We start from the raw sequence: 14,989 nt of genomic DNA, 5'->3' as shown, positions 1-14,989 counted from the left end.
GCAGGAGCCGGAACGCCGAGTACTCTTTCGGTACACAGTCCATAAAAGAAGGAGCAGGCAGAAGTGGGAACGCCGAGTACTCTTTCGGTAAATGGTCCAAAAAAGGAGCAGGCAGAAGTGGGAACGCAGAGTACTCTTTCGGTATTCGGTCCAAAGCATGTCGTAGGCGGCATGTGCCCAGGAACAAAGGCCCAGGGATAACGAAGACTCAGGAGGAGCCTTGGGCAACTTCGGGACCGGACACAAGGTGCCGAAAAGCATATGGCAGTGTATTGATTTTTGTTGTGTTGTATTTTCTGTAAGAAAATAAAATGCCTACGGCCTACAACTTTTCCATAAACATAATTTGTCTGTGATTTATTATTTAGGTAGGGATCTGATAAGAGGAGCAAAGCGAGCCCACACTTCTCAGCCTAAGCCCTAAATCTTGTTTCCGGCTTCTGTCTGTGGCAGCTCCGCGTCACCTCTGCTCGGGGAAGCCGCTGTCCAACTTGCAGACGTGCCCTTGCTGTGCATGCATGGGTTCGGGTTTCCAAGCTTCTCACCCACCACTGATTTGCGCTGTTTCTCCTCAGTGTGTCCGTCTCTCGCCTTCTGCAGTCTCCTTTGATGCTGTACACCCTTTGTGCCTCCGAGGAGTTATTGAATCGGGTGCCCCCTGTATTCTTAATCCGTTATGGCTTTTGGGAACTCAGCCTGTGCTCTGCTTATTGTGCTGGCTTTATTCTTTTCTGCTACGTGACCTTTGTGAACACTTCGCCTTCCACTGTGGCAGTGCTCTATTGTGTATTTGTGTCCGCCCGGTCCCAGCCTTTCCAGCCAGCCTGCAGTCACAATGTAACCGCTCTGGGATAACGTTCCGGCGGTCCTGCTGTTGCTACAAATGTATCCTCTGAGCTCTGCCGCTCATTATAGCCTCAGGGCTTCCCCTTTCGCTGCCTGCTGCTATTTCGTTGCCAACGTGTCACCCCACGGCCATAGGAACTCAGCGCACTGTCACTCCGCTCCAGCTCTTTGGTGTCTGACCCTTGCTACATGCGCCCATCTCGTGATCCTCACTCTCGTCTCTGCAGGGCCACTTGAACGTGTCGTTGCTGTGCTGTCTCGCCAGCCGTCTTTGTCGCCCCAACACGATCACACCTTCCATACAGCATGGTTCCGAGCCCCTCTCTTCTGTGATACGGCACTAGCGCTTCTATGTGCGGTATCAGGTAATATTATCCCCATATATATGGTTGCCGTAAATAATATTCCTGGGAAAAAGTTGTGGCGATATTATTTGGGTGATCATATATATGGGGACAGGGGCAGCGGGGGTTGCGGGGGTGTCCCCCGCTCCCCATGAAGAAAAAAAAAGGTTTGGGGGTTGCAGGGGAGTTCCGCATGTTCCATGTAATAATGTCCCCACAAAAACGGCCATTTTCCGGCGACTTATTTGCATGACTATATTTTTGCGGGGACATTATTACATGGAACCCTCTGTGCTTGCTGCTGGAGACTCGTCTGGGAGATCCTTTGTTATGACCATGCTGCCATCTTGTTATTATTGCCACTGGGATGCTTTGTTCCTTCTCTGGTCTGTATCTTCTGGGCTGCACTGTAAATCCTTACAAAAATGTGCTCATTTTGTTCCGCATTACTTCGCCTGCCTGCATCTCCTGTATTACACGCGGGCTCTTCTTATATTTGCAGCTTTTGTTGAGGACCATTGAGGATCCAAAGGAGCACCCGCAATCTCATCCTACTACATGGCTCTTCAGCCGCGCCCCCCTTCTGTCCCATATACTTACCTGCAATTTGAAGCCTTATTATTTGTAAATTATTCAGTTGGAACACCTTGAATAAGGAGCATTTTCCAGCCTGATGCATAACCCTGTGTGGCCATCCCCAAAGCCCCATTCCCCTTTTCATGGGCTATTCGGCAGCTGATAAGTTCATGCCTTTTCTCCGCACAGAACTTGCATCCCCACTACACGACCATGGCTTTCCATATGTTCTGGACATATTGAACATGCACAGCCTGCCCTATACTACTGTGTTCACAACTTAGTATACCTTGTTTCAGGTGCAGAGCCATTCTCCACCCTGCTATCATCGCTACCGCTCCTCATGATCACACATTTAATTGGGATACAATTGTCAATTCTGGCCCCATTCTTCCTCCATCCTGCCCTTCAACTGTGAGCAGAGTGATTTTCTATCCCACGTTTGTCTTATATGCTTCCTATCTCCAGTCCCTGCTCACTCCCGTGAACTGTGGACAGTCCTATGCTCACCTCGACCACAAGGGTCCTGGTAGGCTTTATCCCACCTTTCCTTTCACACTTCTTGCCATGAAGAGGATGTTTTTATGAGGGGCTTCCTATTAGGTTTCTCCTAGTCCCTGCAGCAAGGAGTTGTAGGAGGTGTGCAGCCAAGCTCCGGACGTCACTCCCCTTGGCAGATCGAAACATTTTAAGTAAAGGATTTTGGGATATTGAGGTTATTATGCTTTTTGGGGAGAAGGGGTGGAACCTGGGAAAATGAAAACATTGGTCCCTGTCATGGCAGTTGGTACCTGAAGATGAGGGATGTGGAGGTAATGTGGTTTGTCTCCTCTTTAAGCTCCCTCCTCTGCCCATATCTAATCCCTCATCGCTTTCCACCTCCCTCTTCCTCTCTATCATCACTTCCATTTAATGTTTCAGATATTTGTTGTTTAATAGTGAAGACCCAAATGTCTTCTGTGTCTGCTTTTACGTTCCCTCATCAATCTGATTCTCACTATCACTTGGCTATTCCCTGTTCACCATGCAAGTCTTCCCAGTTGCCTTCTTTGAAACACTGTACCCCCATTAAAATGGAATGACCTTCGCCTTTCGTTCATGTTTATGCATTTTAGGGCTTGTATGTATATGAAGAAACAAGGCAAATCTGCCTTATTAAAACTGGCGCATCTCAGTTGGCCCTTCTATAGGGCTGCAAATTTTCGAAAAATTCGATTCCTTCTTCAATCAAATATGAAAAGTCAAATATATCTATGTACTTTTAGACAGGAATGTTTATTCACATTCTCATGTATTGATTCACATTGCACTGTGTTGGGCGATCAAATTTTGCCTTCAATATACATTCTGCCAATGCATTTCGGTTTGAACCTTCGTAAGGGCTGTATAAAGGCACTTGATTACATCATCAAGCTAGTCATAATTATGTATTCATTAATTTAAATACACTTTACGGTTTAAATACAATATATTAACAAATTCACACATACCATTTGGATTGTCCCACGTATATGCAATAGTTCCGCCAGATGAAAAATAAACAACCAACAAAAGCCATTTAGTTTCAGCATTATAAGTTTTGTATGCATTGATTTTTAGGACAGAAACCAGTCCTACCTGATCGCTTTAAAGGCGTTTTCTCTCTAGTTTCGCAGCTGTGTGTGTTAAAATGCGTAGCGAGGCGCATATGTCCATCGTCTCTTTGTTGAAGAGATAGGCGGTTTAGACAGCCATTCTAATGTTGTTATATCTAATGTAGAGCGCGGCGAGTGTTCGCCGATGCTTACCTGGAGTTCCAGCATTGTCCTGCGGTCTGTAGAGAGACGTGTGCGCGCAGGCGCCTGTGTGTTTCATTTAAACGTTGTCATGGAGACGGTTGCGAGGCGCCGTGGTCCAACCGGGTTGCCGGAGCACGTACGCCTCGCGCCCCACCCCCGGGTGATTACCCTGGGGCGGGGATGTCTCCATGGCAACCTCTGTTCGCAATAGGTCGAGCTGTCAATGCCTATGCGTTACTCCAAATTCAGATAGCTAGACATACTATTTGTGATTACACATGGGTTCCTACGGTACGTTACGTATATTTCATAATATATGTGCTATACTATTATTCATTTACAGGTGCAAGCAGCAGTCTTTCACCCAGAGTGATTTCTAAACAAAGCATGCAATGATTATTCAAAAAGGGTATAAATGTTAATCCAAGTGTCTAGATAAATCGGTCTCATGCACCAATGCCTGGAGTACATCTAAGGTTATTCTGCGTCTGTAAGTATATATGCAAAATTGGAAATTCTAGATTACAAAAAACACATATAGTTAATCTCTTCATTCTTTCCTTTAGGCATTAGAGAACTCAAACAGTCAATCCAGAAGGTTTCTCGTTGATCCATTGTTTTTTGGAAGTTTTCATGTGGATCTCTCTTTTCCACTATCTCTAGGATAGCAAAACGTATTTGTGCCAAGTTATGTTTCTTGTCTTGCCAGTGTCTGGCCACAGCCGAGGTTTTGTTATTATTGCGTATACAAGATCTGTGTTCATTCCATCTTGTTTTAGCTGTTCTCACAGGGCTTGTATGTATGACATCTCCCAGTATATCTCCGAATTGTCTGTCTAACTGATATGTTTACCTGAGGTGTTGTATTGTAAGCTAAATCAAGTTTTTCACAAACCTTTTTAGACATGCTTGTTTTCGTTATGTGCAGTCTGCTATTGAATAGTAATTGAAATTAATAAAGAATACAGTTCTTTATAAGAATAAGCCACATATGGGACTTCAAGATTTGCTGTCTGCCAGAAGTGTCACAAGAAGGCAGGATTTTTGAGATTATTGCTGTGTTTTCCATTTTCATGTTCATTCTATTGTTTATGTTGTTATTCATCAACTATCTGCGGTACAAGCGATGGCAAATTGTCTGGAATAGGAGTTTGATTTGTAGGAAAACCACAGCCAGGGATATCCTCACGTAAAGCAAATTAGCAAAGAAACTTAACTTCTGCTGTGGTTTAAACCTGTGTCTTTAAAAAACATTTGAAGCACCTCGGCGCACACACTCACAGAAGCATATGTTTATTGCATTACCTATTTTTGGGAGATTTTGCAAACGGCAGCAGATTTCCAGTTTATCAAATCTTGGCAATAATTGATCCCATAAGAATTTATATTTACAACTGTATTTCTTTGTTGTTTATGGTTGCCAGCCTGAAGACATCTGTGAAGATTTTACAGCTATTGATCAGAAGGCCCTTTTACAACAGTGCTACACAAGTAAAGGCTGTAGTATGCAGAATAGTGCGAGGAAATTAGAAGCGGTAAGTTTTGCACTAAAACTAAACAAAGAACAAAAAGGTATATGTATTATACTGCCATCTTATTCTGAAATTACATTGCTGGAAAGGTGAGCTTCAACCACTTAAAGTTTGAATGAAGAGGGGCATATGGGGTTGGTGAGTTTATTTGTGAGTTTCTACTAATACTCATTTATGAAATAAAAAGGTTTTGGAATATTGTTTCTTCTAACCTTTTGTTTTCTGGTTCTGAGCAATCACACAAGTATAAACATATGAATGTTCTAATCGATGGAATTTTTTAGATAAAATAATAGTGTTCCGATTTAGATCTACACCTCGAGGCACTCCATCTACCAAGTGTGGAGTGTGATGAGGACCCATGGGAGATGCCAGGAAGTGGGGTGAGCAGGATCATATGGTCCAGGTAAGGCCAGCCCCGGAGTTAGTGTGCAGGGTTTCCCTCAGTCCCTCGCCCCATTTCCAACCTTATACTCGGGGCCCCGTATATCCTCCCCCATAGTTCCAGTCACTCCTGATTCTTAAGGGACCTAAGGGAGGAGGGTAGTGAAATGTGAGTGCTCCACGCCTTCACAGCTTTCCATTGGGTCACCAGGAATGTGTCATGGGATGAGGTATACTTTAGGTATTCCGTGGTAGAGTCCTCCACTTCAGAGATACTTTTTTAATCTTAAAAGACCCAACCCCCTTCTGCTCAGGACCCAACCCTTTGGCTTGTGGAATTTAAGTTCTGCGTCTACACTGATTTGTATATTACTTGACAACTGAAAGAGCAGGAAAGAATCTTGCAGCTCTGCATCTACTCTTATCACTGTAACAAATCTCGAGAGATTGTCACTGCTTCTGATGGGGGAAGCCCCTCCCCGTGAGGCCAGGGAGGTGAGGCAGCTACCCGAAAGTCCCCATGGTGGTGCTGCTCAGCAGGTGGATTGCATGGGGAGGGAAAAGCCCATTGAAGGTAGGGACGATCTCGGGAGAATGCAGTATCCTTTTAACACTCCCACCTCTTCTTATCAGACTTCCCCTCATCTATGTTTTGAGACCCCCATGTATTTGTATTACCCATCCCAAGTAGAAACCATTGACACCAGACCGATGTCTAAGATAGTTAATAATAATACTGGGACGAGGAAGATGCAACGAACAATGACGATTACCCACAGTGAGAACCAACAGCAATGGTCTAGTCATTCAAGAAACCCGGTAAGTCAGCTCTGGTTCAAAACCACATAAGGAAGAGAACCAGGGCATCTTCAGCATCTTTACGTGGACTGGGTGAAAGTGGCAGGCGATCCGAAGTAGGGCAGACCAGAAAGCATCCAGGAGAGAGACGTACCCGGGGAAGCTTGACAAAGCAGGACGCACACACCGAAAGGGAAAGTAGACTATCCCCGGCGGAGAGAAACACCAGAGTGCTGAAATGTTATTGTCGATCAGCTGGGGAGACAAAGCGGCAGAAGATCCCGGGAGACCTGTGTATAACCCGATGGCAACAGCGAAGACTCTGCAGGTACTAGGGTGGTACTAGGGTGGCTCATCCTAGGATTTGGGATACCAAAGAGGGGGTCAGGGACCCGTTTGGGGAAGCACATTCCGAACAGCAAATAAGGGTACGCACTTTGTATCTGTGAGTGAGATGCAAAGAAACAGAAATAGAACAAACTGTGAATATTTGGAACATTCACTGTGGGAAGACAACCAGATTAAGGGGTCTGGGACCTAAATTGGGGAAAACACATCCCGAACATCGAGGGAGGAAAATACGAACTGCTAATTGTGAATGGAACGTGCAGATCTTGGCAGGAGAATAAACCAAGTCTGTGAGTCAGTGAGAATACATATAACAAAGATTGAGAGACACTGAACAAACCCTTTGGCAGCAGAGTGAACCAGGTGGGTATTGGAAATCGGGTCTGGGACCCTCAGCACAGTTTGAAAAGGCACCCAGGCTGTTCTTTGTCATCGCAGTACCTGGAAGCCGGGTTTCCTCACAAGGATCTGGGACCCTCCACACAGCTTGGAAAAGCCATCCAGACGGATCTTCATCACAGTACCTGCGAGCCAGGACCTGCTTATAGGGGTCTTGGACCCGCTATAGTTTGAGAGAATGTGAAAAGACTCGGGTGAAGGAAGTCAAACCCTTGAGCTTCAGTGAACTTTGCTTATTTTACACACCTTTGGAGCTTTACTTTTGAACTGCAAATCAGGGCTGCAGGCAGGCGGCTAAGAGACCTTTTTTCCCTTTTCATCTTTTATTGAGTTTAGCTTGTGATGGATAGATTAGGATTTGGACACAGGACGGTGGACTTTGAGTTGGACATCCTGACATAGACAGTTTCCTTAGTTCTTTTTGTTGAAGCAGGGAAACCTCTCCTAGTGTTAGGGCTAGTTAGGATTTCATCCTGCCCCCATTTTTACTTGTAATAAAAGTCTCTGCCAATCAACATGCCACATTTGTGTCCGACCTACACCCTCACACCACTCTCCAGATATTCAAATATAGTAAATTCATGATTATGACAAATGTACATAAAAGATGTGGGTAAAATCAATTTCTTGCCCATGTGTCCTTCTCCATCCGTCTTTCAGGTTATGCGACTTCAAAATTGGGTTGAAGCCACACCTGCCCCCACAGTCCTCCAAGGGGAAGACCAGTCCAGAACCGTTCCATGATATGCTTCCTATCTCCTGCTAGAAACCAACCCCTTTTGGCAAATTCAGAATGTACCAGGAGGAAAGTTTGCATACATTGGCTTCCGTTAGTGTTAGGGCATAGAATGATGCACACGTTCGTGTTCGAGACTTCAAAACCCCTTTTATAATGCCATATCTTCCCAGGGACACTAGCGAGCCCACAACAAGGTGGCCACCAAAGCTTAAGCTCCAGTAGAGCACCAGCACATTCTTTACAATCCTCCACTAATAGGGAACTTGCTCCAAGTATTCCCCTGTACAAGCTACGCGGTTACCGTCAGCAAGGGATGTAGTCTAGTGGCAGAACTGAAAGACCCTGGGTCACCGCGTGTCACCACAGGGAAGGTCCATGAGGTGGCCTAAAAAAAGAAAAGGCTTCTGAGAGGGTTGCAGGCATGTCCTCTGAAGAGCGACAACACATTTCAGCCAGACCTGAAGCTGTCAGATAAGGGATGGGAGTTAGTTGCCTGTGGACTCCAGCTCTGTAGAGAGTCTGCCGTAGGTATCCCGCTGAGAGAGGCAACATTTATTTATATATACACAAGGAACATTGCTATTTTGATCACAAAAGAACTTAAGATAGATAAGAAATCAGATTTGACAGTAAGCAGTGAGCTTCTTACAGTGGGGTGAGTTTGAGGGACATTCTGACCAGGTTGTGGAGCATGATGGTATGAAGAAGTGGGTGTGAAATGAGGAGTTCAAAGAAAGTCCTGATAGTGAAGTTAATGATCTTGTTCAAAAGGACAGAAAGCATAGTTTGGGCGATCAAAGAGGTTCCAGTTTAGGGAAGACAGGAGTGGTTGCTGCTTGGCTGTGTTGAATGGAAGGAGGTGCCTGATTTTCCTAATATTTAGAAGGTTTCGGCGAGCTGTTGTTCCAGTTCTGAAGATGAAAGTAGAGAAGGTGTGAGAAGGGTCATTAATGATGGTGAGGGTTCTAGCTGAAGAAGAGTATGAGAAGAGTGTCAGGTGGAACTGGATAGGCAGAGGAAGAGTTGAGAGAGAGCATTTGACAGGGAAGAAGAGCCCTTCTGTTTTGGTAGAGCTTAACATCAGAGTGTGTGAAGCCATCCAATTTTTAATGGCAAAGAGGCAGTTAGAAAATTCGATAGAGATCAGATGAGGGTTCAGGAAAGGAGAAAAAGATTTGGACGTCGTCTGTGAAAAGTTTGCACGAGAACCCAAATGTGGAGATTAGTGCCCGAAGAGCAGAAGTGTAGAGTGCAAAGAGGAGCAAACCCAACACAGAGCCTTGTGGAACACCAATAGTTAGTGAGTTGAGAGGTGTTGTTGGTCCAGGAGACAGAGAATGGTTGAGGTGCAAGGTAGGATTCAATCCAGGCAAGGGCTTGATTGCAAATCCCAAGAAGAAAGAGAGTATTAAGGAGATCAGACTGATCGACCGTGTCAGAGGAAGCAGACGGGTCACAAAGAATTGGGATAGAGGATAGATTGGAGTGCTTAGTAGGGGTGATGACGTTGGACACCATGAGAGCAGTTTCCGTGGAGTGACGGGAGCGGATACCTGCTTGTAGGGGGTCTCGAAGGTTGCGGAAGTCTAAGAAATTGGTAAGATGGTTAAACACAACCCTTTCAAAAGGTTAGCCAGTAGGTTTGGGTCAGTCCCTTGCTTTTTTAGGACGACTGTGGCCACTTTGAAAATGGAGGGAAAGCAAACAGTTGATTAACGTGTTGGAAGAGTTCAGCGAGGTGAGAGGCCACTTGTTAGAAAAGAATTCTCTTGAAGCAACTTTTCCTCCTTAGTATATGGACCCCAAGCCTTTTGCATTTGTTTGTACATCCTGCCCTGACTTTTTACAGTGGAGCACAGCCCTCAACTGCACTCCATTGGGCTTTAATGCATTGTTGTGGGTAAACTGGCACGAGCTACAGGCTGTCAGTACTGAGAAACTTTGTTTCTCTTAGTCTAACCACTTTGTTGCCACTTTTTGGTAAAATGTTATTGTTGTGCAAAATACCATGCAGTATCGCACAATGGGGATAGTGTGTTTTCTGGCCCTAGAAACACTCCATTGAATTTTTGGGATTGTCCAATGTGCCTTAGGAGAGACTGGTGGCAGCAGTAGCCTTTTCTTATATTTGTGAAACATTTTATTGCGCCATACCATGTTTATTGCATTTGGCCCAAGACTGTGGCTGGTGTCCAAGATGGCCGTGCCACGAGATCTTTGTCTGTCCCTTTGGCCATTTTGTCCTCTGACCTTCCCCCTGCCTTTCTAGGTGCAGAACTTCCTTATTTGGGCATGCAGTTGATCGCAAAAGCCTCTTCCTACGCAGGACCTTGCAGGTCATGTGTGTAGGCATACAGGAAGTGGGATGGGAATGTCTGGTACCAATCCACACTACTGTTGCCAGGGTGTCTGGTTTGCATGAGAGCATGAGGAGCCCAGAGGTCCCTGATTGGACTGCTGCTGACGCGCATGCATGGGGCAGATTTTTTCATTGATGGGCCGGGTGCGGCCACTCGCCTAAGTTTGGCTATGAGGAGGGGTCCTTTGTCTATTTCAGCAGATCAGCAACAGATTTTAATGACTCTATATAGAAGGAACCAAGAAGCCTGAGGAGCCGAGCAGAACAAAGGACGATCCTGAGACGCACTGAAGAGGGCTGGCACCCGAATCCCGTCATTGTCCCGGGGTTGAGCCCTGCTTTGCGCTTGATCTCAAAAGAGCTGTGAAGGTGCTTTGAATCTTTGGAGTGGTGGGACTAATCATTCTCGACACCTCCTGGTAACCCTGCCAGTAAGCCTTCTTGGAAGTGTCCCTGGCCCATCCAGTAGACTGACCAGTCAAAACCTTGGGTATCGTGCAGGACCGTCGTCGTTTTGGTTTTCGACCCAAGACTTTGGGGAATACCAGCTTATCCTGCAAAGCACCGTTCTACTGTTCCACCGCCTTTGGGACGCAAGATAGGAGGGTGCATCATACCGCGAGAGGTGGGTGCCCCTGCATCACTGTGCGACAGTGACAGTCCCTGAACGAAGTTTTCCAACATTGTTTCCAGTGCCCCTAAGCCCTGCTGCATCTGTGTATTCTTCATTCTTCAACTGAATCAAGAGTAGGAGCTCCTGTCCCATATCGGACCTGTTTCAGCACCTGCAGTGCCTGTGCATCTGAGTAGCGAACCAATGGTGGATAAACGAACCTCTGAAGACCACCTCCATATCTGCCAAGCATAGCCCAAAACTGAGCTAAGGGCGGTGAGTAGTGAAGTCACTTACCAGTGGCCCTTTGTTCTTCCAAACGCATTTATGCGGAGCAGATTTTTTGGCCTTCCTTTTGGCTTGGGTAATATCTGTTTCCTAAACCCCTCCGAAAGTCGGGAACAGCTTTGTTCTCCATAGCAGATCCTCTCCGAATTTTTAGAACTCGTTTCACTAATTCAGGATTCTTCCCCCAACTTTTTCCTGCATCCTAAGAACTACTTTGGGAACTTTACGCACGACCAAGCGCTTTTACGCACGCATCGAACATTGAGGATAAGCCTCCATTTATCTTAGGGCTGAATTTATAACATTATGGTTGCTATATCTGAAGATTGTCTTTTCTATGAAAACTATCCACCCATCCTTTACAGGTATTAGTGGAGTTATTGTCTTGCACCGACTCCAGTGATTGTATACATGTTGCATAGCGTGTTGTCTGTGTGATATTTTGCTTGTGCCTTTAGTGATTCATTTGTGTTGTTATTGGGCATATAATTAATAGTATATTTTCTAGTATTCGACTGTCTAATTGTAATTCTTGGTGTTTTGCTGTGTGTGCTCATTGGAGATCCCTCATCACTCTCACCCGTCCTGAGATTTAGTCTCAACTGCTCTCCAAGCTACCTTGAATGGGTCAGCTATCTTCCCAGAAGTGTTCCCCTGTCCATCTAAAAAGGGTTTCCTCCTAAACATCTGTCCATCTGGCCAGAGTTTAGAAATCCATACTACCACCACTAAAGGGGCAATAGACTTGACTTGCTGCAGAGCAAGAGGGTCTGATGGGGCACAAGATTGGGTTAGCCTTCATCAGTAGCGATAGGAGTTCATGGGTATTAGTGTGACTAAAGTGGGAGATAGAGGCAGAGGGTTATGGTAGAGTAGGTGGAGTGTAAAATGTAGGAGTAGGGAGTGTGAAGAAGGTCAGGAGAGAGTCTACAATTTTGGAAATTTTTGGAGCAAAGTATTTAGCTAGATCATTAGTTGTGAGAGTGGGTTTGATAGTGATAAGTTTAGGAGGATTGAGTTTAGGGTGCCTTGTAGCCGACGAGGTTGTTTGGAATGAGAGTTAAGAGTGGACGTGAGAGAGTTCAGGGCAGAGATGTAGTTGCAGGTCCTCATGCGAGTGGGTACACCTCCATTTGCGCAGCAGAGACGCATGTCTCTGAAGAGAGAGCTTATGAATGAGATGACCCATGGTTGAGGATGCTGAGGCATGGGGGTGAAAGAAAGCAGTGGGAAGTGAGAGAAGAATGAGTTATATAGACACTATTGGAGAAGGCAGTATTGGTGGAAGATGCATCTGGTGTGAAGGAGAAGAGTGAGAACTGTAAGTCTGAGAGAAAGGGGGGAATGGCATAAGGTTTCCATTTCCTTTTAGTAATAGGTGAAGCAAGTGGTGAGGAAAGGTCAGAGGGTGGAAAGGAGATGGTGGTGGAAACAATTGAGTGATCCGATATGGATGGTGTAACGAAAGTATTAGTGCTGAGAGTGAGGCGGAGATGAATGAGGGAGCCATAGAGTTGCCCCCTGTGTGGCTAGGCAGGTTATGGATAGAGCAAAGAGCATGGTCACTAAACAAAAGACAAGTTCAGATTTATGAAAAGTGGTTGGAGAGGGAAGGTTAGTCACCTAAGAGAATGAACTGATGTTTAGTGGAAAGAGAATCACAGAGTTGCCCAAGATCCACAAAGAATGGTGCAGTGGGACCCAGAAGGTGATAGATGGAGATGATGTGAACCGAGACAGGCAGAGGAATAGTAGAGATAGTGGGCCTCATTACGACTCAGGCGGTAAGGGGTTTACGGCAGCGTAAACAGTGCCGACCCTTACCGCCTGATTCCGAGGTCCCTTAGCGCCATGGCGGATTTAACACCTGCTTTTAGCAGGTGTTAAAATCCATGGCGCTAAGGGACCATGTTGTTAATTACACCACCGTAATTTACGGTGGCGTAATTAACGCCTTCCCCACTCCCATTATGCCCTATGGGGCAAAAATGGGAATGGGGAAGGGTAAATGGGGATTGGGGACTTACCGCCCCGCCGACCTCGGAATGGGGCGGTAAGTCCGCCTACCACCATGGCGTAAACGTAGTTTACGCCATGGTGGTAAAGGTACGACCCAGGCGGTAATTTACCGCCTGGGTCGTAATGAGGCCCAGTGAATTCAAAAGAGGTAGGAGTAGATGTGGCATTGGATATTTGAGGCATTGAGACGCCAAGAGAATAGGTGTCTGATGCCTCCACCTCGGCCAGTCAGTGGAGGAGAGTGAATGAAGGATAGTTTGGAATTGTGTAGGGCCGCCAGAGTGCCTATGTTGGATGGATAATTCCAGGTTTCATTGATAGCCCCGAAGGTCTAGGGGAATACAGCTGGAGTGAAAGTAGTAGTTGCATACAGACAGTTTTGCAGAGTTCAATGTTTGGTTGGTTCGGTAAAGAAGAGTAGAAGAGGAAAAGAGGTGAGGTGGATAGGTGTTAGAGGAAGTATGGTTAGTTCGCATGCTTGCTTTGTTGGAAGGAGGATGGAAGAGAGATGCAGTAGTGGGAGTTTCGAGTTGGAAGTTTTATAATTTGGATTGGAAAGGAGCAAGCTGTAATGTTTGTAGGCACTTAAAGTAAAGGAAAGAAGACACCAATCGGTTGACTACCTGACACTGGGTGGGACTGGAGCGGCTCGTCATAGAGTGCCAACCTCCGCTTGCTGAGTCTCCGTTCCACAGAGCTGGAGGACAATGCTCCCAGGCGCAGAGGCGATATAGTCCTCGGGATGACGACAGTAGTCACTCCAAGTGATAGTACAGTATAGAAGAGCGACATAGAGATTATGCTACCAGAAACTGTTGGGTGATGGGAGCTTTTCTTAGCCCTAACCTCTAAGAAGGGGGAGAGAGCCTGGGTGTGTACAGCGTTGTATAAATCTGTCTTGGTGAGTCGCTTACTTTATTTAAGTACTGTGTGTGCCTTTTAATTTCCTCAGGGGGTGCAGCTACTACAGAGGGCAATTAAGCTTTCACAACACTTCAAGGGCTGCACACAGACATGGTGACCTCCAGGGGACACGCTGACGTACTACTCACTAAACAGGGAGTTAAATGATCCATAAAGGCATGTCAAGCCGAAAAAGGTAGCGTGGGCACAGAGATACTTTTAACACCTTGCCATACTGAAGTCTGACGAGGAACAACAAAACCTCCCTTCTGGTTCAGGAAGTGCCAGGAAAGTGACTGTGGAGACTACTTGCAATGGTACCGTGAGCCTAGTTCAGGGCTCCATGACTGAGTTGGGAAGTGCCTCAGATTCTGAGGTGAAAATTATGCTCTCCGAACTAAAGACCAGTATTGACAAGTTCAGCTTTGATATTGATAAAGGAAAAAGGCAGGGATGTGTTTTGTTGCCATTGTTCTTTCCCCTGTATATAAATACCGTAGCAGTAATGATTCAAAATTGTGAATGCGTTGCACCAAGGTTTAGTAACAAGAAGATTGAAATTCTGCTCTATGTAGATGATGTGGTGTTAATATCATAGTCTCCTACGGGAATAAAATATGAACTCCGATGTTTGGAAACATTTTGCGTTAATTTGGCAATGGAAATCAGTATGACAAAAGCAGTACCAATGGTGTGCAATTAAAAATCTAAAGAGAAGAAAACAATTAAAATATAAGGGGGGCATCCAACAAGTCTAACATTTAGATTATTTGGGGGTGCGGATAACATCTAATGGATCATGGGTGATGCAGATAGAACACAATCTTTGTACAGTGTGACAGCGTGTCGATGTAACCCTAGAGTTTGCTAGAAAATTTGGTGGATGAGCCTAGACGTATACAAGCTACAGGCCCGCTCCACAGCCCTCTATGGAGCAGCATTGTGGTGGAATGTAGCACTCTGGCATATTGAAGTTGGAGAATTATTTATTCCTGAAAGTCCTTGATCTCTACCACGTAGCTCACCAACTGTTCCACTATATTTAGAAGTTGGCCTTTTACCC

At 45.6% G+C, this 14,989-nt stretch overlaps 1 protein-coding gene across 10 annotated transcripts in view; it reads left to right on the top strand.

The window, feature by feature from the left end:
* CAPS2 (calcyphosine 2) overlaps positions 1–14,989 on the top strand; it is a 1,666,464-nt gene that overhangs the window by 841,674 nt on the left and 809,801 nt on the right. For all 10 annotated transcript variants that reach the window (XM_069629404.1, XM_069629399.1, XM_069629401.1 and 7 more), the window contains one exon: positions 4,969–5,079. In XM_069629404.1, coding sequence (XP_069485505.1) covers positions 4,969–5,079 — 111 coding nt within the window. The remainder of the gene's footprint in view (positions 1–4,968; positions 5,080–14,989) is intronic.

Source organism: Ambystoma mexicanum, chromosome 12, assembly GCF_040938575.1.
Source record: "Ambystoma mexicanum isolate Mex_15411 chromosome 12, UKY_AmexF1_1, whole genome shotgun sequence".
Lineage (NCBI taxonomy): Eukaryota > Metazoa > Chordata > Amphibia > Caudata > Ambystomatidae > Ambystoma > Ambystoma mexicanum.
The sequence above is the reverse complement of the archived record's forward strand: the minus strand, read 5'-3'. Positions and strand labels throughout refer to the sequence as shown.